The 22,089-nt window shown below is 44.4% G+C and overlaps 1 protein-coding gene across 2 annotated transcripts; it reads left to right on the top strand.

The window, feature by feature from the left end:
- Positions 1–1,107: 1,107 nt before the first annotated feature.
- LOC311146057 (BTB/POZ domain-containing protein KCTD3-like) lies at positions 1,108–19,699 on the top strand. 2 transcript variants are annotated; one of them, XM_084182517.1, is made up of 19 exons: positions 1,108–1,545; positions 2,167–2,220; positions 2,473–2,518; positions 2,728–2,801; positions 2,918–2,976; positions 3,303–3,383; positions 3,643–3,801; positions 11,037–11,127; positions 11,228–11,312; positions 11,387–11,492; positions 11,945–12,060; positions 12,148–12,235; positions 12,363–12,479; positions 14,312–14,482; positions 16,852–17,007; positions 17,379–17,475; positions 17,836–18,029; positions 18,402–18,540; positions 18,648–19,699. In XM_084182517.1, exons 1-19 carry the CDS (start codon positions 1,475–1,477, stop codon positions 19,333–19,335), a joined length of 2,592 nt encoding a protein of 863 aa, XP_084038643.1. In that variant the 5' UTR covers positions 1,108–1,474; the 3' UTR covers positions 19,336–19,699. The 2 variants fall into 2 exon arrangements, with proteins under 2 accessions (XP_084038643.1, XP_084038644.1); XM_084182518.1 differs by having other exon boundaries at positions 1,161–1,466.
- The last annotated feature ends 2,390 nt before the right edge of the window (positions 19,700–22,089 follow it).

Below are 22,089 nucleotides of genomic sequence, written 5' to 3'. Positions count from 1 at the left end.
GTGAAATGGAAGAGAATGAGTGAGATTTAAGTGAGGTGGAAGGTGCGGTGATGAGCTCGGAGCCCGAGCCTTGCATCGATGGACATGGTTATGATAAAGATGAGTTTGGTCCAGTGGGAGTGAGATTCTTGTAGAAAGTGGATCCAGGCATTTTGGCTGATCCATATGTGGTATCAGGTTGGGTGGAAAAGATGTTGGGTACTGTTAAATCGGTGAAGGTAACCCGAAGTGGACTTGTAATGTTTATTTGTGTTTCTTCAGCCCAGAGGGAGCGGGCGCTCTGTGCCTTAGTCTGTCCCTTTGAGTTTTGAATCAGAATCTTTACCCGACAAAGTCATGTTAGGATATATCAGTTATCCTGTTAGCGCTTTTGTACCGAATCCACTGCGGTGTTTCAGGTACCAGTTTATGGTCATGTTGCAGCAGTGTTAAGGAAGGAGATTCCAAGATGTAGGAAGTGTGCAGGAGGGCATAAGACAAATTATTGTGTAGTTTCGGTAAATTATTGTACAGTTTGTGTCAACTGTAGGGGTGCCCATGTTGCTGGGGATCGTAAGTGTCAGGTGCAAGAGAGGCAGGTGTTGTATGCTGAGGCAGTGAAGAAAGTAGAGGAAGATTGATCAAGGGTGAGGTATCCTGAGAGGATCCCTGTGAGTAGTAGATTTGGCCATCACAGAGGAACAGGACTACGAGTTATATATGCTTCAGTAAGGTTAGCTTCTTAGCGTTCATAGCAATGGTTATCAACTGTACCGCAGAAACGGAAAGTAAATCACAGAATATAGATGTTGTTGTGGCAGCAGCTGAGAAGTACTTGGGTGTATGAGATTTGACTTCAGAAGAGTTACAGGGTGTGTTGAGTGGTGGTGTCCTGTCCTCCCAGGTCGTTGGCATGGGGTAGTATCAGATATGATTAAATTAGTCGAATAAGATGGTCGGTTTTATTGAATGTAGGGTTAGTTGGTAGGGTAATGAAACAAATATTTATTTATTTATTTTCCCCGTTTCCCCTTTTCCCATTTTGTATTACAACGTGTAATGGATTTATACTACAGTTCAGTTGGGGGCGGTAATGCAACATTTGGATGCCAACCGCCATTAAACCTCACCTAAGAAGAAGATCACAGCATTGAGTCACCCCACGATACAGAAAACAGATCAGACACTAAAATACACGCCACTACAAACACAAAACACACATGGACCTATAGGAACGAGTATATCGGTGTATTCTGGAAAATTAGACGCGCCTGACCATTACCACAAGGCTACACACAGCCGTAGTTTATGCTAGGTTATGTACGCAGGTACAATTGCTGTTGCTCCGTGGAAGTGAAACATTTTATGGAGGCTTGGAAGGACGTGGGGGGGCGATGAGCGGAAGGGGGGAAACTGGAGATTGCTTCAACGTACTGGAAACAGGACAGCTTCTCCTGGCTACGAGTGACCCACACGCACGGGACGGGGTGAAAACATGGCCGCGAATGGCAACAATTTAACATCTGGGATTGGCGAAATTATCCAACTGAATGTTGGTGGGACACGGTATTACATCGTTTAAATAGCCTAATTTAGTCTAAAAGAACTGTCAATGTGCTCTCGGGGAGGGCAGGATAGTATTGACAGACTCGAACAGGCAGACAGCTTGATCGTTTCTGTTTAGGTTGATATGATGTCGCAAACGAGAACATGGAATTCGGGCTGCGATAAAATGCACGAAAAGCACGCAACACACGCGCTCGCATTGTCAAGGCGTGTTTACATTATTGCAAAACGCAATTTTAGGATATGTCTGGACATTGTGTAGTAAATTGCCTGTATTATTCACTGTGTTCCAGTCAAATATATGTTAGCAGCAACATATGTAAAACCCAAGCATGGTATCCCACAGTAAACACGTTCGGTAGTTTATGAAGTATTGATATGGATAATTGACTCCACCTTGGCTTGGATATAGGAATACACGCTGTGGTGATATCCTACAACGGGGCCTGTGTATCTCTCTTCGGAGGATTAGAACGAAAAGCATGTGAAAACCTATGAGAACTCATGACAAATAGTGTTATTGTACAATACAATCCACTTTCGTTGAATGTCATTCATTTTGCGTTGTCATGATATGTCTGAGCCTGTCTGATCTAAGGTATATCCTCTCCTCCCTCTCAGGTTCAGCACCTCTAGACAGACTCTCATGTGGATACCAGACTCTTTCTTCTCAAGGTTGGTCAGTCTACACATCTCTTTATCTCTGCTAAGATGTGATCTGGCTACAGCTCTGGAAAGGTGACCCAGTTCACTTCATGTTGATCTCCCAGCGATTCAATCTTGATAATGTACATTGTATCAAACAGTGTTAGGACTACAGGATTGCCCCACAGTTGACATAAAGCCAGAGTGAAAGCTGAGATGAGCTTTTAACGGGCTAACTAGAGCACGAGGTTAAGTGTGTGTATGTGCCTGTGTGTGTTTCAGTTTGCTGAGTGGGAGAATATCATCTCTACTGGATGAAACTGGAGCTGTGAGTTCTGAGTCTTTCTATTACATAAACAAACATGTTTCAATGTTTTTTGGACGTGGGACTAAACATTCCACAGATGTACTCTGTTACACACTTTCATACAGTGATATTACTGTATATGTAAATTGTACCAATGTTATTTACCCCCCCCCCCCCCAAAACAAAAACAACAACAAACATGACTTCTAAATGTCCCTCTTGTCCTCTAGATATTTATTGACAGGGACCCAACAGCCTTTGTGTCCATCTTGAATTTCCTTCGAACCAAAGAGTTAGACTTACGGTAAGAACACCTGACCCTCCCTACATACAGGATCAACATGTGTATGTAGTCTACATTATGGCGAAGCATATTGAGCCAGGTTAGGTCTTATGACTGATGTTCTCTTCTCTTCGTAGGGGGGTAAACATTAACATTCTCCGCCATGAAGCTGAGTTTTATGGGATAACGCCATTAGGTATGGCCTCCATGCACTAAATTGAATAATTACTATGCTACTACGTGGTATTACTAGGATTACTATGGTATTATATAGTTATTTATTTGCTATAACCTCACTTAATGTCTTGAGCTAATCTGGGAAAAAACACAAATAAGAATCACTTTATAGTTTGACCTTGTCCACTTACCTATTAGCTATCAGATACAGTATACCTACCTAGATAAAATATACAATATAAAACTACTTTCCTGACACAAAGTTCTGATTTGGTGGCATAATTATGTCCGGTTTCTGAAGTATTTCTGAATATCTGCCTCTTGTGTTGTGGTGCCTGTCTTCAGTGAGGAGGTTGCTGCTGTGTGAGGAAATAGAACGTTCGTCCTGTGGCAGTGTTCTGTTCCATGGATACCTCCCACCTCCAGGTACAGTATTCCCACAACTCCTCTAACCTGGAATTCTGTATCCTCTGGCACAGGTGAATTACAGGACATTGTATTCTCTCTCCATCTCTCTTATCCCTCTGAGTGCTCTAGTGAGGCTCTTTCTAGTGTTAGTTTGGTCTTTGTACTTTTGGTATTTTTGACGTTTATAAAATGTGTTAGTAATGTAGAATTTGATGTATTATTTAATTAGTTAGTTAGTTGGTTGATTGGTGGATTGAAGAATGTGTTGCTCCCACAGCTCTCCCAGCCCGTAAGTCTAGCCCCACCCCTGCAGCCTCTGGCCTTGCCGTTGAGGATCGGCCTGGTCCTAGTGGAGCAGAGGGGGGGTTCCCCCAAACCTGTCCCCCCCACCCCTCCCTTCCTGGACCACCTGGAGCCGAGGGGCCACACAGACTGGGTAAGCAGGGGGGCAGTTAAAGGTTAAAAAATAAGGGTGGGGGCAAGGGGTGTGTGTAATGAGGTGTGGAGCAGGGCTGGGGCTGGGCTGTTCTACTCCCCAGACTCCTTAGAACTCTGTGTGCCTGTTTAACGACCAATCAGAATACTCAGTCCTACCACTGGTTTCCGTTAGCGTGTAATAGCCAGCTTTTGTCCGATATTTTTTTTAAATAGAAAAGCCGATAAATAAAATTGGCGCCACCAATTGTTCAGGAGAAGAAGAAAAAATCCCATTGCGAAATAGTGCTTTTTAGCCTATTCATTGATGGAAATACCAGTCGATGGAAATACATTTGACTGGTCATGCTTATCGGTCTATAGGTTCATTTGCATAATTTTGTGAAATTAAATTGGCATGTGTGTACAGTATATTCATAATTTATCTTATTTATCACAAGTGTACAGCATACAGATATAGAGCCTTTGAGTGGAAAATCTGTCAGCTGGCGCAAGAGCTGCTGCTGTAGCATCTTGTGGTGCTTTCAAGGCAACTGGGAACTCTGAAAAATACGAGGTGAAATCATGACGTCTAGAAAGAGGCCCAAGTTCCCGAGTTGGAATTCCGAGTTGGCTGACCGTTTAAAACAATTTTTCTCAGTTGTCTTGAACGCTTAGAAGTCTGAGATTTCCGAGTTCCCAGTTGTTTTGAACACAGCATTAATCGGCAACGGAAGGCAGGCTTCATCAGCGCGTCACACACCGCTTTGGAATGTGCTGGAGGTAATATGCATTTTGAAAACATATACTTAATTGTTTGAAACTAGGACGTTTTAATACATATTATGAGGCATGTTTTACCTTGCTTCAAAGATAAAAAAGATATCCTCTTTCTAAATTCCTAATGGATATTTTAATCTCTGTCACATGAAACCGCTCGCATTTGCAGTGCCCTTTTGAAAACTGTGTTTTCCCAGTAATTGCATTATGGGACGATCATTCGCGTGTAGCCTACTGCCTTGTGTGCATTGCTATGCTTATAATGTGAACAGTGACGATTTTAGCATATAAATCTTGGTGGGGCAAAAAAAAAAAAAAATGGTGGGATGCATGCCAGAAAAGCTACTACACAACACTAAACAATACATTAATTGCACTATACCGGTGACAAACGGTGTCCACAAACTGTTAGGGCCTACATAAAGCTGTCCCAACAGCAGAGTCCCAATATCTTACCACTGCTACACCTAGCTATCAGCGGAGCCTTGTCTGGCAGTGAAACAGTTCATTCAGCCTCATTTACTGCTTTAAAAAAAAAACATAGCTGATATGGCTGACTTGCTTAAACAAATGTGGTTTCTAATGACAATTGAGATGGACAAACTATGGCATAAGGGGACGACAAGTGGATAAGAGGCAATCCGTAATTTCGATTAAGACATTAATGCGTGAGCTAGGACGGACGTAGTCAATGTAACTATTTGTTCAGCACTTTTGAAATGTACAGCGACAGAATTCAGAACATGGGCCGTAAAAAAAACAAGGTTGAATCATGATGACGTCATTGACCTTCAGGTCGTAGCTCTAGAAAGAGGCCCGAGTTCCGGATTTACAATTCTGAGCTGGCTAACCGTTCCAAACGTATTTTCCCAGTCGGAGCTAGTTCTTTCCCGACTTCCCAATTGTCTTGAACTCACTGAAGTCAAGTTTTCGCAGTTCGGAGTTAACAGTTGTTTTGAGCACGGCACAAATCATGCTTCATTGACAGCATGGCCAATGTTGAATGTTTATCATTTTAAACTTGGAAAAGAGACCCTTAATCCCAGATTTGGGACCACACAGCCACTCCACTGAATAGCAGGCTAGTGATTGCTTTGCAATGCTTGCAGTTAGCCACTGTCACTGATTCCTTCCAATCCACTCATTGTTGAATTTGCAATTTCCAACTTATTGTGTAATGTTTATGTCCAATGGCCGATGAGCACCGATACGTTTTATCTATAATTATTTATCTTCATATGACAAGAATTAAAAAGGATTTGCCAGTAGATTGTCGACTTGATCCATGATGAAGACTGCTAGCTAAGATTTTGAAAGTATGATGTTGACATGATCAGTCCAATCAAAGCTACTGTAGATATAACGTGATTAGACATCATTTTATCTGTGGCCAATGACCTTGAGCCTTCTTGGATGGGCACTTCTAATGTAAGTCTATGGCAGCACCCAAGGGGCTTGAATTTTCGAGCTCTACCCTTAGACTTGGCGGCGACATACTGTCCCAACAAGTGACAGAACACTGAGCTAATCATAGCGTAACTAGAGAACATTACCAACACCTACGCTCCATATTTTCCGCTGGCTGCCCCACCACCACAGAATGCACTGAGCTAGGCTGAAACACCTGCATTTTGGAGCTGCCTTACTCAAGAAAGCAAAAAAGAGACCATGTTTGTATGTGGCTTTATTAACTCAATGATGTTTTATTTTTTTTAACATTGTTTGCAAACTGATATGTGACACGTATTAATGCCAAAATAACATGCAAAACAGGCAAGCCCTTTTTTTTTGGCCAATATTTTAGGCTCTGCCCCACCTGCCCTGAATGACGGGTCGCCACTGAATGTGAAGATATAATAGTTTATCAACATTTTAAGCTAAAAGTTCTGAACGGTTGCATCAGACTCATTGCTTTTTAACATAAAAAAAGAAGTAGCCTAGGCCTACTGGTTGTATGAATTTGGGATCTATCATCCCATAACTGTCCCAGAGTCTGTTTGGAATAGGCTATTTCTTTCTCGGCAAGCTGACCTATAGAATAGGTAGCCTAAACTTTTCTACTATAGTAGATTGTCATAGGCTAGTGATTTTGCTGTTTGTTACTTGTCTTGTTGGCTGAGGAAAAGTAAATGTAGACAGGTATTCTAACATGTTCAAAGTGCACATTAGAATTCGGTAAGGACCATTGCATCCTCGACTTGCATGTACTGTTAATATGAATTACCATATTCTAAGTGTGATTTCTTTCATTCTGAGCACCGTGGATGGACACCCTAATCAGGTTACGCACCCAATGCATATGGGTCTGGTAAAGTTCTCAAATGTCCGGTAAATTAAAATGTTGCTGGTCAAATGTCCGGCGCCACATTTTCCTAACGGAACCTTGGTGTGCGGCTGCGTTACAGCTGGAGTTAACATGACCTGACACAGTCTGGATGGGGGTAAGAAGCACCAGAGTTAAAAGCTCACAGTTAGCCTAGTTCTGAGATGGGCTGTGTGTGTTAGAGCCAGAGCCAGTTTAAGCTGGAGTTCAGAGAGCTTGAGAGGGCTCTCGGTGTAGTATGCACATGCTCGGCACAGAGCTGAATTATCCTATTAATTATATTGATGACGACATAACATTTTGTTGACACCCTGACCCAGACTTTCTAAAATCACATTGCATAAATGAGAAGAATGGGAGAATGGCTCTGGAGAAGATGGCTGCCGTTTTATGGGCTCCTAACCAATTGTGCTGTTGTGTGTGTTTTTTTGCGTTATTTGTAACTTATTTATTTGTAACTTATGCCATTATCTCTTATGACCGAAAAGAGCTTCTGGATAGCAGGACAGCGATTACTCACTTGGTACTGGATGAAGATTTCTTCTTTAACGAGTCAGACGCGAAGGATTTACTTCAGACACCCGACAAGGCCCAAATCCCCGTCATTCGCATGAAGAAGAGACGGAGATATCGGGGAAGTAGGTCGGGGTGCCTTGTAAGGATCCGACGGCGATTGGATAATCTGCCTCTACCATCAATCCTATTAGTCAACGTACAATCATTGGATAATAAAATGGATGAGCTCCGATCAAGAATATCCTACCAACTGGACATTAAAAACTGTAATATAGTTTCACCAAGTCGTGGCTGAACGACGACATGGAAAACATACAGCTGGCGGGGTTTTTGGTGCATCAGCAAAATAGAACAGCTGCCTCCGGTAAGATAAGGGGTGGTGGTCTGTGTATATTTATATATAACAGCTGGTGCACGAAATCTAATATTAAGGAAGTCTCAAAGTTTTGCTCGCCCGAGGTAGAGGATCTCATGATAAGCTGTAGACCACACTATTTACCAAGAGTTTTCATCTATATTTTTCGTAGCTGTCTATTTACCACCACAAACCGATGCTGGCACTAAGACCGCACTCAACAAGTGGTCCTCTGTAGCTCAGCTGGTAGAGCACGGCGCTTGTAACGCCAAGGTAGTGGGTTCGATCCCCGGGACCACCAATACACAAAAATGTATGCACGCATGACTGTAAGTCGCTTTGGATAAAAGCGTCTGCTAAATGGCATATTATTATTATTATTATTATTATTATAACAAGCTGTATAAGGCCATAAGCAAACAAGAAAATGCTCATCCAGAGGCGGCGCTCCTAGTGGTCGGGGACTTTAATGCAGGGAAACTTAAATCCGTTTTACCTCATTTCTACCAGCATGTTAAATGTGCAACCAGAGGAAAAAAACTCAAGACCACCTTTACTCCACACACAGAGACGCGTACAAACCTCTCCCTCTCCCTCGCCCTCCATTTGGCAAATCTGACCATAACTCTATCCTCCTGATTCCTACTTACAAGCAAAAACTAAAGCAGGAAGTACCAGTGACTCGCTCAATACAGAAGTGGTCAGATGACACAGATGCTAAGCTACAGGACTGTTTTGCTAGCACAGACTGGAATATGTTCTGGGATTCTTCCGATGGCATTGAGGAGTACACCACATCAGTCACTGGCTTCATCAATAAGTGCATCGATGACGTCGTCCCCACAGTCACCGGACGTACATACCCCAACCAGAAGCCATGGATTACAGGCAACATCCGCACTGAGCTAAAGGGTTAAGCTTCCGCTTTCAAGGAGTGGGACTCTAACCCAGATACTTATAATAAATCCCGCTATGCCCTCCGACGAACCATCAAACAGGCAAAGCGTCAATACAGGACTAAGATTGAATCGTACTACACCGGCTCCGACGCTCGTCGGATGTGACAGGGCTTGCAAACTATTACGGACTACAAAGGGAAGCACAGCCGCGAGCTGCCCAGTGACATTAGCCTACCAGACGAGCAATACATTAGCCTACTTCGAGGCAAGCAACACTGAAGCATGCATGAGAGCGTCAGCTGTTCCGGACGACTGTGTGATCAGTTCCAACAGATCCACAGATGATGCAATCTCTATTGCGCTCCACACTGCCTTTTCACACCTGGACTAAAGGAACACCTACGTGAGTATGCTATTCATTGACTACAGCTCAGCGTTCAACACCATAGTGCCCTCAAAGCTCATCACTAAGCTAAGGACCCTGGGACTAAACACCTCCCTCTGCAACTGGACTTCCTGACAGGCCGCTCCCAGGTAGTAAGTGTAGGTAACAACACATCTGCCATGCTGATCCTCAACACGGGGGCCCCTCAGGGGTGTGTGCTCAGTTCCCTCCTGTACTCCCTGTTCAACCATGATTGCATGGCCAAGCACGACTCCAACACCATTACGTTTGCAGACGACACAACAGTGGTAGGCCTGATCACCGACAACGATGAGACAGCCTATAGGGAGGAGGTCAGAGACCTGGCCGTGTGGTGCCAGGATAACAACCTCTCTCTCAACGTGATCAAGACAAAGGAGATGATTGTGGACTACAGGAAAAGGAGGACCGAGCACGCCCCCATTCTCATCGACAGGGCTGTAGTGGAGCAGGTTGAGAGCTTCAAGTTCCTTGGTGTCCACATCACCAACAAACTATCATGGTCCAAACACACCAAGACAGTCGTGAAGAGGGCACAACAAAGCCTATTCCCCCTCAGGAGACTGAAAAGATTTAGCATGGGTCCTCAGATCCTCAAAAAGTTCTACAGCTGCACCATCGAGAGCATCCTGACTGATTGCATCACCGCCTGGTATGGCAACTGCTCAGCCTCCGACCGTAAGGCACTACAGAGGGTAGTGCGTATGGCCCAGTACATCACTGGGGCCAAGCTTCCTGCCATCTAGGACCTCTTTACCAGGCGGTGTCAGAGGAAGGCCCTAAAAATTGCCAAAGACTCCAGCCACCCTAGTCATAGACTGTTCTCTCTGCTACCGCACGGCAAGCGGTACCAGAGCGCCAAGTCTAGGTCCAAAAGGCTTCTTAACAGCTTCTACCCCCAAGCCATAAGACTCCTGAACAGCTAATCAAATGGCTAACCGGACTATCCCCTCATTTTACGCTGCTGCTACTCTCTGTTTATTATTAATGCATAGTCACTTTACCTCTACCCAGATGTACATATTACCTCAATTACCTCGACTAACCTGTGCCTCCGACACATTGACTCTGTACTGGTACCCCCTGTATATAGCCTTACTACTGTTATTTTACTGCTGCTCTTTAATTATGTGTTATTTTTCTTATTTTTTATATTTACTTATCTATTTATTACTTAACACTTATTTTTCTTAAAACTGCATTGTTGGTTAAGGGCTTGTAAGTAAGCATTTCACTGTAAAGTCTACACCTGTTGTATTCGGCCCATGTGACTAATAAAAGTTGATTTGATTTGTAAGCATTATTGCGCAATCATGGTAATGTACAGAGCATGTCTAGCATAAGAAGTAGGGTAAAATGATGGGAATGGAAAAATGGTACCAGGACCGGCCTACCTCAACCAGGTAACTGCCAAACTAAAGGAAACACCAACATAAAGAGCCAGAACAGATTCAATGCACCTTGGCATAGATTCTACAAGTGTCTGGATGGAACGCTATTGGAGGGCTGCGACACCATTCTTCCATGAGAAATTCCATAATTTGGTGTTTTGTTGATGGTGGTGGAAAATGCTGTCTCAGGCGCCGCTCTAGAATCTCCCATAAGTGTTCAATTGGGTGGAGATCTGGTGACTGAGACGGCCATGGCATATGGTTTACATCGTTTTCATGCTCATCAAACATTCAATGAGCGCTCGTGCCCTGTGGATTGGGACATTGTCATCCTGTGGGGGCATACCCATGGTAGCCAAAATAATGGCCTGCCTAGCATTTCCCTAAGCATGATGGGATGATATTACTTAATTAACTCAGGAACCACACCTGTGTGAAAGCACCTGCTTTCAATATACTTTGTATCCCTCAATTACTCAAATATTTCCATTACTTTGGTAGTTACCTGTACATTGTACAGCACTGTGTGTGTCCAGGCTGTTAGTACATGTGTTGTGCTATGTTTCCAGGTGCTGTGGTGGATCCTAGGAAGGTGCTGATTGTAGCTGGACATCATAACTGGATCGTAGTGGCTTATGCACACTTTGTCATCTGTTACAGGTAACACTGGCATTAGTAGTTGGATCCATCAACTCAAAGTTGATATTATTGATAGATTATACTCCTCCAAAGTCTTGTGTGTGTGTGTTCTCCACTCCAGGATAAAGGAGTCGTCAGGGTGGCAGCAGGTGTTTTCTAGCCCCTATCTGGACTGGTCCACTGAGAGAATCGCTCTCAACGCCAAGGTACTGTTATACTGCTAAAATCACAATGGATTGTCCTGAAAGTTGCGTTATCAATCAAATGTATTGTTTTTAAGGTGGTAGGCGGTCCCCATGGCGATAAGGACAAGATGGTGGCAGCCGCCTCCGATAGCAACATCATCCTCTGGAGCATCCAGGACGGAGGGAGTGGCAATGAGATAGGTAGGGGGTGTGTTTGAGAGATTGGTAGGGGGGTGTGTGTTTGAGAGATTGTTTGTGAAAGAGAGACATGTTTGTGTGTGTGTGTTATTGACTCACTCTTTCCCCCTCTCTCTCTTTCCCTCTCTCTCTTCCTCCTTCTCTCTCTTCCTCCCTCTCTCTCTCTTCCTCCCTCTCTCTCTTTCCCCCCTCTCGCTCTTTCCCCCCTCTCTCTTCCCCCCTTCTCGCTCTCTCCCCCCTCTCTCTATTTCCCCTCCTCTCTCTTCCCCCTCTCTCTCTTTCCCTCCTCTCTCTTTACCCCCCTCTCTTTCTTTCCCCCCTATCTTTCTTTCCCCCCCTCTCTTTCCCCCCTCTCTCTCTTCCCCCCTATCTCTCCCCCTTTCCCCCCTCTCTCTCTTCCCCCCTATCTCTCCCCCTTTCCCCCCTCTCTCTCTCCCCCAATTCTCTCTCTCTAGGTGTGTTTAGTCTTGGTGTACCAGTAGATCATCTGTTCTTCATTGGGAACCAGCTGGTGGCCACCAGTCACACTGGGAAGGTGGGGGTCTGGAACGCTGTCACACAGCACTGGCAGGTAGGAATACATAGGGTGTGTGTGGCTGTGTGTGTTTGACAGTGTGTGAAAGAGAGAGAGTTTAACCCTTTATTTTCTCTCCATCAGGTGCAAGATGTAGTTCCCATCACCAGCTGTGACACAGCTGGCTCCTTCCTGCTTCTGGGCTGCAACAACGGCTCCATCTACTATATAGGTACAAACACACAGTTAATTCAGGAAGTGGAATTAGATGTTTTGTTTACTTCCTGAATTGAAATGGAATTGACCCCAGCCCTTGTTGGTTTCATATATGTTCTCTCTCTCTTCTCTCTCTCTCTCAGACATGCAAAAGTTTCCTTTGAGGATGAAGGATAATGATCTGTTGGTGACAGAGCTGTACCACGACCCATCTAACGACGCCATCACTGCCCTCAGTGTCTACCTCACACCCAAGACCAGTGAGTACACAGACAGACACACACTCTCAAACACGCACGTGTACATGCATGCACACACACAAATAATATATTTCCGTCTTCGTTGGGGTTCAGCCTTTCTTAGCAATGATATTTTGTGACATCTTATCTCTCTCTCTCTCTCTCTCTCTATGCACAGTGTTGTAATATGAAGTACGAATAGTTTTTTTTCTTTTGTTAGACGAGGGAGCGCCATTTTTTTTTAATGACGTCATAAATTCTCAAAGTTTGTAGCCTACTGACATATGTAGCCTATTGAATATCATTGTAGAATAGGCCTATACATAACATGCATCATCCAATTGCATAACTGTTCATTGTGAATGATAACGATAACTGCATGCCACTAATTTGATCTCATTCAGTTTCATGGGAATATGCACTTAGATCTTCTGGAATTACTGTTTCGTGAGCAAATTAAAGCAGATGGTGTTAACAAACCATTAGCCTTTCTTTTATTTTGTTTGAGTCAGTGCATATATCCTGCCTAGTGGCGCGCTGTTGAGTTCTGGCCACATGAGGAGTTTTTTACTAACAAGCACCATTGTGAGAAGTGATAATCTTCTATTTGTAATAATAATAAGTGATTTTACATTTTAGTCATTTAGAGGACGCTCTTATCCAGATCAATTTACAGGAGCAATTAGGGTTAAGGGCACATCAACAGGTTTTTCACGTACTGGCCCAGCACTCTTAACCGCTAGGCTATCTGCCGTCCTAGTGATAAGTAGGACTATTAGGCGTAGGCAACAGATATTGATGAAGGTTATTTTAATTGATTTGAGCACCCTTCAAATCGTGGTGCAGAAAGGACAGCACTGTAACTAAGTGGTCACATATCGTTCTGGGTTCCACTGCGCAACAGGGGGTCCGTGGATTTTTATGAACATCAAGGCAGACGCTGTGAATTTGGATCCTAGAGCTCATTGGTGTGATAAGGTTCATTCGGTGGATCAGTTTGTGTGCATACAGTGGGGGAAAAAAGTATTTAGTCAGCCACCAATTGTGCAAGTTCTCCCACTTAAAAAGATGAGAGAGACCTGTAATTTTCATCATAGGTACACGTCAACTATGACAGACAAAATGAGAAAAATAAATCGAGAAAATCACATTGTAGGATTTTTTATGAATTTATTTGCAAATTATGGTGGAAAATAAGTATTTGGTCAATAACAAAAGTTTCTCAATACTTTGTTATATACCCTTTGTTGGCAATGACACAGGTCAAACGTTTTCTGTAAGTCTTCACAAGGTTTTCACACACTGTTGCTGGTATTTTGGCCCATTCATCCATGCAGATCTCCTCTAGAGCAGTGATGTTTTGGGGCTGTCGCTGGGCAACACGGACTTTCAACTCCCTCCAAAGATTTTCTATGGGGTTGAGATCTGGAGACTGGCTAGGCCACTCCAGAAAACATTTGACCTGTGTCATTGCCAACAAAGGGTATATAACAAAGTATTGAGAAACTTTTGTTATTGACCAAATACTTATTTTCCACCATAATTTGCAAATAAATTCATTAAAAATCCTACAATGTGATTTTCTGGGGAAAAAAATCTAATTTTGTCTGTCGTAGTTGATGTGTACCTATGATGAAAATTACAGGCCTCTCTCATCTTTTTAAGTGGGAGAACTTGCACAATTGGTGGCTGACTAAATACTTTTTTTCCCCACTGTATGTGTCTCTTTCTTTCTCTCTCTCTGCCTCTCTCACTCTCTTTCTTTCTCTCTCTCTGCCTCTCTCACTCTCTTTCTTTCTCTCTCTCTGCCTCTCTCACTCTCTTTCTTTCTCCCTCTCTCTCTCTCTCTCTAGGTGTGAGTGGTAACTGGATAGAGATAGCGTATGGGACCAGTTCTGGAGCAGTGCGGGTCATAGTCCAACACCCTGAGACAGTAGGCTCTGGACCTCAGCTCTTCCAGACCTTTACTGTCCACCGCTCCCCTGTCACCAAGATCATGCTCTCTGAGAAACACCTAGTCTCAGGTAAATCAAATCAAATCAAATCAAATTGTATTGGCCACATGCGCCGAATACAACAGGTGCAGACATTACAGTGAAATGCTTACTTACAGCCCTTAACCAACAGTGCATTTATTTTTAACAAAAAAAGTACAAATAAAACAACAACAAAAAAAGTGTTGAGAAAAAAAGAGCAGAAGTAAAATAAAATAACAGTAGGGAGGCTATATATACAGGGGGGTACCGGTGCAGAGTCAATGTGCGGGGGCACCGGCTAGTTGAGGTAGTTGAAGTAATATGTACATGTGGGTAGAGTTAAAGTGACCATGCATAAATAATTAACAGAGTAGCAGCAGCGTAAAATGATGGGGTGGGGGGGCAGTGCAAATAGTCCGGGTAGCCATGATTAGCTGTTCAAGAGTCTTATGGCTTGGGGGTAGAAGCTGTTGAGAAGTCTTTTGGACCTAGACTTGGCACTCCGGTACCGCTTGCCGTGCGGTAGCAGAGAGAACAGTCTATGACTAGGGTGGCTGGAGTCTTTGACAATTTTGAGGGCCTTCCTCTGACACCGCCTGGTATAGAGGTCCTGGATGGCAGGAAGCTTTGCCCCAGTGATGTACTGGGCCGTACGCACTACCCTCTGTAGTGCCTTGCGGTCGGAGGCCAAGCAGTTGCCATACCAGGCGGTGATGCAACCAGTCAGGATGCTCTCGATGGTGCAGCTGTATAATTTTTTTGAGGATCTGAGGACCCATGCCAAATCTTTTCAGTCTCCTGAGGGGGAAGGAACAAGGGAAATATAGTGATATTTTTTTGTTGATTTATTAGTGCTGAGCAATTAGTGCTTTTGGAGGTCTGTTCGGGTTCGATTATTACAAAAATAATCACAATTTATGTTTTATTATTTACATTAAATGCACTATGCATTATGTGGGTTGAATGCTGTAACAACACAGAATAACACAATGAATAAAAGTCCCATGATGGTAGTGACTGCCCATTACTGATTATCACTTATTAACCATAATTTATTCCCATTACTTTAATAAAATATTTCAGTTGTTGTGTATATTACATTTGTTTTATTTGATTACATTATTGTTTAATTCCAACTCCTCATCTCTATAGAGCTGCTGCCTGACAAAATCACTATTTTAGTAGTTCTTCAAAGTAAATAAGGCATACTTTTATGACTGCTGAATACCAACTATCAATCACTTTTTTTTATTTTACCAGGTAAGTTGACTGAGAGGACATTCTCATTTATAGCAACGACCTGGGGAATAGTTACAGGGGAGCGGATGGGGGATGAAGGAGCCAATTGGAAACTGGGGATAATTAGGTGGCCATGATGGTATGAGGGCCAGATTGGGAATTTAGCCAGGCCACCGTGGTTAACACCCCTATTCTTACGATAAGTGCCATGGTATCTTTAGTGACCACAGAGAGTTAGGACACCCGTTTAACGTCCCATCCGAAAGACGGCACCCTACACAGGGCAATGTCCCCAATCACTGCCCTGGGACTTTGGGATAAACAAATTTTTTTTTTTGGGGGGGGGGGCGGGGGCAGAGGAAAGAGTGCTTCCTACTGGCCCTCCAACACCACTTCCAGCAGTATCTGGTCTCCCATCCAGGGACCGACCAGGACCAACCCTGCTTAGCTTCAACATGCAACCCTGCTGGGTTGCATGTTGTGTTAATATTTTTGTTCAGTATATGTTAAAATAAATCATTTACATCCAATAATAAAGAGGAAAGACAGCAGTGTGATGCACTTAGATCATGTACAGTATTTTCAAGTAAAAATACCTGGCAATGCAACTGCTCTCTATGTATCCCCTCTTAATCGCGCATCCTTCTGTCTCTTACGTTGCAGGCGTAAAAGAAAGACAGACCAGACACGTAGGCGCGCAATGGATTATGGTCATTGTAGTTCATTATCACATTTTCTGCGCTAACCTATGTAGAATATTGGCATGTTGGAAACTACAACTTCCTTCTACATCACACAGTTCGGGCTTGATCTGATTTATCTCTAGAGAAACTGCAGCACAATGTGCACATTGAGCTCACAGAAAAAAACTTCAACGAAATGGAATTCAAATAATTGAACCGACATCGGTCAATTAGTTGTTTAAAAAATAAAAAATAACCGACATTTCAGTTAATCGCTCAACAACAGTTATTATGGAAGCGGGATAAGAAAAGAACAGGGATGATGCTGATAATATATCTGTATGATAATGGCTGTGTTTCATATACATTCTGTGTGTGTGTCTGTCCGTGTGTGTGTGTGTGTCTGTCCGTGTGTGTGTGTCTGTCCGTGTGTGTGTGTGTGTGTGTGTGTGTGTGTGTGTCTGTCCGTGTGTGTGTGTGTTTGTCTCCTTTAAGTGTGTGCGGACAACAACCATGTGCGTACGTGGACAGTGACGCGGTTCCGTGGCATGATCTCCACGCAGCCTGGCTCCACCCCCCTCGCCTCCTTTAAGATCCTCTCATTGGAGGAGACTGAGAGCCACGGCAGCTACTCATCAGGCAACGACATTGGTGAGAGAGGGAGCGGGATGGGGAGAGGGAGGGGAGGAGAAAGGGAATATATATGGTAAATGGAAGGGGGGGATAGACAATTGTTAAAAGTAAATCTAGAAATGGTCTAGAGAGCCTAGTGTCCGTGTGGGTCTAAATCCCAGTGAGACTGGTGCCATCTCCCTCTATGAAGGGCTTTTCACACTACTGAGCTGAACCGAGCTGAACCTAACCAAGCTGTACTGAGCCGGGCCTGGTTGCGCATCCACCATAGTTGCTGGAACTGTGCTTAAAATGATAATGGGGAGCCAGCAGTTTGGTTTGGGTGGGCATGATAGGGTATAACAGTGGGTCTAGAGCCCAGTATCCAGGGTGGTGTGGTCTCCCCTCAGGTCCGTTTGGGGAGAGAGACGACCAGCAGGTGTTTATTCAGAAGGTCATCCCCGTCACCAACAAGCTGTTTGTTCGCCTCTCCTCCACTGGGAAAAGGTATTACACATCAGTTATACTCACACAACATCTACTGAACATATCATGATGTTATAGCCTTGTCTGATAAACATGGTCATTTAGCACGTTCATCCAGCTCACAGTAAACACACTTAAATTCATCAAATGTGGTCCAAGTAGGCATACAACCTATAACCCAAGTGTTGTTAGCACTATGCTCCAACCATAGAAATCCTATTAAATGACTATTAATTTACTATTACTATAGTATTCTAATTCCTAATTATATGGCTCCAACACACTGAGCTACCAGAACTGTGGCTGCTCTGTTCTGGTCTGAATGCAGTCAGTTCTGGTCTATTCCAGTCTGATGTGGTCTGTCCTGGTTGTCCCTGCAAGGATCTGTGAGGTGGCAGCAGTGGATGGGACGACCATCTCGTGTTTCACGGTTAGGGAGTGTGAGGGTTCTAGCAGGATGGGTTCTAGACCCAGGAGGTACCTGTTCACGGGCCATGGCAATGGCAGCATTCAGATGTGGGACCTCACCACCGCTATGGACACCGCCAACAAGAGGGAGGAGAAGAAGAAAGATGGTGAGGAGTGTGTGTGTGTGTGTGTGTGTGTGTGTGTGTGTGAAAAGATAACAAGTAATTTGTGTAGGAACATATGCATCTGAGGGCATTGTACATATCCATGGCTTGTAGTCTGTTTATTATCTATCCTGTTCCCTAGTCACTTTACCCCTACCTCAATTACCTCGTACCCCTGCACATCGACTCAGTACTGGTACCCCATGTATATTTTTCTCTCTGCATTGTTGGGAAGGGACGTAAGTAAGCATTTCACTGTTAGTCTAAACGTGTTGTTTATGAAGCATTTGACAAATAACATTTGATTTGATTAGTCATTGACACTTTGTTTTCACATTTAGTTTGACACTGATAAATTATGTGTTTGATTGACAGAAGTGGGCGGGCCAACTGAAGAGGAGCTGCTTCAGCTATTGGACCAGTGTGACCTCAGCACCTCCCGCTGTGCCACGCCCAACATCAGCCCCGCCCCCTCGGTGCTGCAGCACAGCCGTCTCCGAGAGTCCTGCTCCAGGTCAGTCTCTGACTCTTTATGTTGTGCACGTTTGTCTGTCTACTTGTGTCTTTTTCATGGTGTCTATATCTATTTCTCTGACCCCCATTCTCGCTTTCTCTCTCCAGCCTCCAGCTGCAGGCCCAGGAGCCCATTCCAGAGACGGCCACCTACGAATCTCTGCGACCCTACAGAGAGAGCCCACTGCTGGCCCGAGCCCGCCGCACAGAGTCTTTCCACAACTACAGAGACTTCCAGAACTTCTCGCTAGGGAAAGGCCTGCTGGAGAGCCCTGAACAGGCTCCAGGACAGGGGGCACGCCCAGGTACAGAGGCCAGAACCCGGTCGCTGTGTGAGGCTGGGGGAGAGGAGGCGGAGCGGAAGGGCTCTGCCATGGAGCTCTGGGCTAGCCGAACCGCTAACGCCGCTAATGCTAATGTCGTTGCTAACGCTGCCATGGTCACAGACGCCGCTGCAGCTGAGGGTGTCACAGAATCGCCACGGCAACCGCCTGACAGCCCTGGTGGAGACGTTCGTCGAAGGGTCCAATCGGAGGAGGAGGAGGAGGGGGCAGGGCTAGGATCAGGGGTGGAGGCTAGGTCTGAGGTGAGAAGGAAGGGAGGGTTTGATGGGGGGGTTCTGGGCAGGAAGAGGGCACCTCCCGTCCCCCAGCTCTCCTCGCTCTCCTCAGGGGGGTCTGAGGGGGGATGCAGTGACTCCTCCTCCACCGCCTCCCCCTCCCCCACCAAGCTGGCCTCCACTTCCCCCCGACACAGGAAGAGCAGTGAGCCAGCCAATCAGGACAGCAGCCTGTGAGTGAAGGACAGCTCTGATGTGTCAGTCAGTCAACAGCTTCAGGTAGAAGGTACCCCCCTAAACACTGATCTAGCACCAGCCCACCCTCCCCAACCCTAACCATTAGGAGGAACTGACCTTAGATCAGTGTCTGCGGGCAACTTCATCTCACAGGCAACACTCATGATTTGATTTGTATGACATCTCAAAAGAAAGCCCTATATTCTCAGTCAAGAGGAAGAAACTTGACACCTGCTGGAAGTTGCTAACTGGCCTAAGGATGATCTTCTAGTTCAGAGCATGACTTTAACTCTTCATATCTCTCCATCATTGCTGGTATCTGGTCGCTACACAATTAATAATAATAAATAATTAGGTGGGTGCTTATATTTGTCCTAATTTCATACATGTACAAGTGTGTATTAATACACATGTGTGAATTGGAAATGTGTATTTTGCATATCCCAACTCTCCCGGAGACACCCTCGGAGTGTGAGGTCACAGCCAGGGTGCACCTCCAATGTTGGTTCCAATAGTCCATGATATCATTCAGACTGTGTTAGATGCATGTCGTTTATTGACTGTTAACACAAAGTGCTAGATATGTTTATTTCCCCCTTGTGGTTGTGGTCACTTTCCCAAACTCATAGTTTGGGTTCACAGATTGTGAACCTTCACACAAAACACAGTCATGCTGTTCTACCAGCCAGTAGCCATGCGTGTTGTGTTTTAGACCTGAAAGAATTCAACACTACACAGTAAATCACTTTATAAGTACTTTCTTTATCAAAACTGACAGGTGTCTCATGCTGAAGATCAATGTGACCTTCCATGGCATTGTTTCTTTAAATGTAAGGAGGATTACATTTTGTAGTGCCTTTGACATTAGCCATAATCTAAATATACACCTGTCCTTTCAGTGATGTAGAGAGGATCTAGAGTCTACGTGCTAGATTCAATCAGATTGGCGTCCGCATAGCGTTGTTTTGGCGGTGGAACTGCGTTAGAGCTGTCAAATCCCCAAGCGGCTTGCTGAGTTACCTGCCACTGGATGCAACGAAACCACACCCGACTAGAATCCCACAAATCCCATGCAGCCGCGTTAAAGTTCAAACACTCAAATTAGACTGGTAGGCACAACCCCCCCATCCAAATGAACATGAAAACATGCATCAGCCTAACATCAATGGTTTGACATGAGTAATGATTTCTAACATGATAGAGCCTTCACTTTCTAGCTCCGTTTTGAACTTCTAACACAATAGAGATAATAAGGAAGGGAGTGGTGTGTGACACAAGGGCAGCCGCTCACCGATATGCCAGCTCATACAGTTATACACTTCCAAAACATCTGCTATGCGGATGTCGGCCAACACTGGTTAAAGCTCGATCTGATTGAATCCAGGCCTTAGATCAAAGGTTGAAGGCAGTCTGTTTGTAGTCTGTAGTTCTGACTGTCCAGTGGTGTCACAGGTTGGATCGCTGCTATTATTGTCACTCCTGACACCCAAAGGTACCTCTCAGATGGAGAGAGCGAATAGGGGAGAGAGAGATCAATGGAGCCCATCCTTTAGATCACATCCTAAGACATCCTCCACCCCATCACTAGACCAGACCTGGGTCAAGTACATGCAACTTGAGGTGCGCTTGATTTAGCTTGTCCACTACAATGGAACCAATGAAATAGTCCCAAAAGTGCAAACTCTGGCCAACACTCTAAATCAAGTGCACCCCTTGTATTTTAATGTACAGTATTTGACCCAGGTCTGTTCAAGACAGAGATGTTCAATAAGAGATGGAATGTTCAACATGTACATCTAAATAATATGCAACCTGATTATACTGTATATAATCAAAATTAGATACAGTACCAGTCAAAAGTTTAAACACCTACTCATTACAGGGTTTTTCTTTATTTTTACTATTTTCTACATTGTAGAATAACAGTGAAGACATCAAAACTATGAAATGACACATGAAATCATGTAGTAACCAAAAAAGTGTTAAACAAATCAAAATATATTTTATATTTGAGATTCTTCAAAGTAGCCACCTTTGCCTTGATGACAGCTTTGCACACTCTTGGCATTCTCTCAACCAGCTTCACCTGGAATGCTTTTCCAACAGTCTTGAAGGAGTTCCCACATATGCTGAGCACTTGTTGGCCGCTTTTCCTTCACTCCGCGGTCCAACTCATCCCAAACCATCTCAATTGGGTTGAGGTTGGGTGATTGTGGAGGCCAGGTCATCTGATGCAGCACTCCATCACTCTCCTTCTTGGTCAAATAGCCCTTACACAGCCTGGAGGTGTGTTGGGTCATTGTCCTGTTGAAAAACAAATGATAGTCCCACTAAGCGCAAACCAGATGGGATGGCGTATCGCTGCAGAATGCTGTGGTAGCCATGCTGGTTAAGTGTGCCTTGAATTCTAAATAAATCACTGACAGTGTCACCAGCAAAGCATCATCACACCACCTCCTCCATGCTTCACGGTGGGAACCACACATGCGGAAATTATCCGTTCACCTACTCTGCGTCTCACAAAGACACGGTGGTTGGAACCAAAAATCTAAAATTTGGACTTCAGACCAAAGGACAGATTTCCACCGGTCTAATGTCCATTGCTCGTGTTTCTTGGCCCAAGCATGTCGTTTAGTAGTGGTTTCTTTGCAGCAATTCGACCATGAAGGCCTGATTCATGCAGTCTCCTCTGCACAGTTGATGTTGAGATGTGTCTGGTTACGTGAACTCTGTGAAGCATTTATTTGGGCTGCA

This window comes from Coregonus lavaretus (assembly GCF_964263955.1).
Source record: "Coregonus lavaretus genome assembly, chromosome: 18".
NCBI classification, from domain to species: Eukaryota; Metazoa; Chordata; class Actinopteri; order Salmoniformes; family Salmonidae; genus Coregonus; species Coregonus lavaretus.
Note: the sequence above shows the minus strand (reverse complement) of the source record. Positions and strands in the feature narration are given on the sequence as shown.

Excerpts from the sequence above, each read along its gene's own strand:
- LOC311146057 (XM_084182517.1), top strand. The coding sequence starts at position 1,475 with ATGGCCGCGAATGGCAACAATTTAACATCTGGGATTGGCGAAATTATC. Across the intron at positions 12,480-14,311 it reads CTACCTCACACCCAAGACCA|GTGTGAGTGGTAACTGGATA; the intron begins GTGAGTACACAG and ends CTCTCTCTCTAG. Across the intron at positions 17,476-17,835 it reads CTCTCCTCCACTGGGAAAAG|GATCTGTGAGGTGGCAGCAG; the intron begins GTATTACACATC and ends TGTCCCTGCAAG.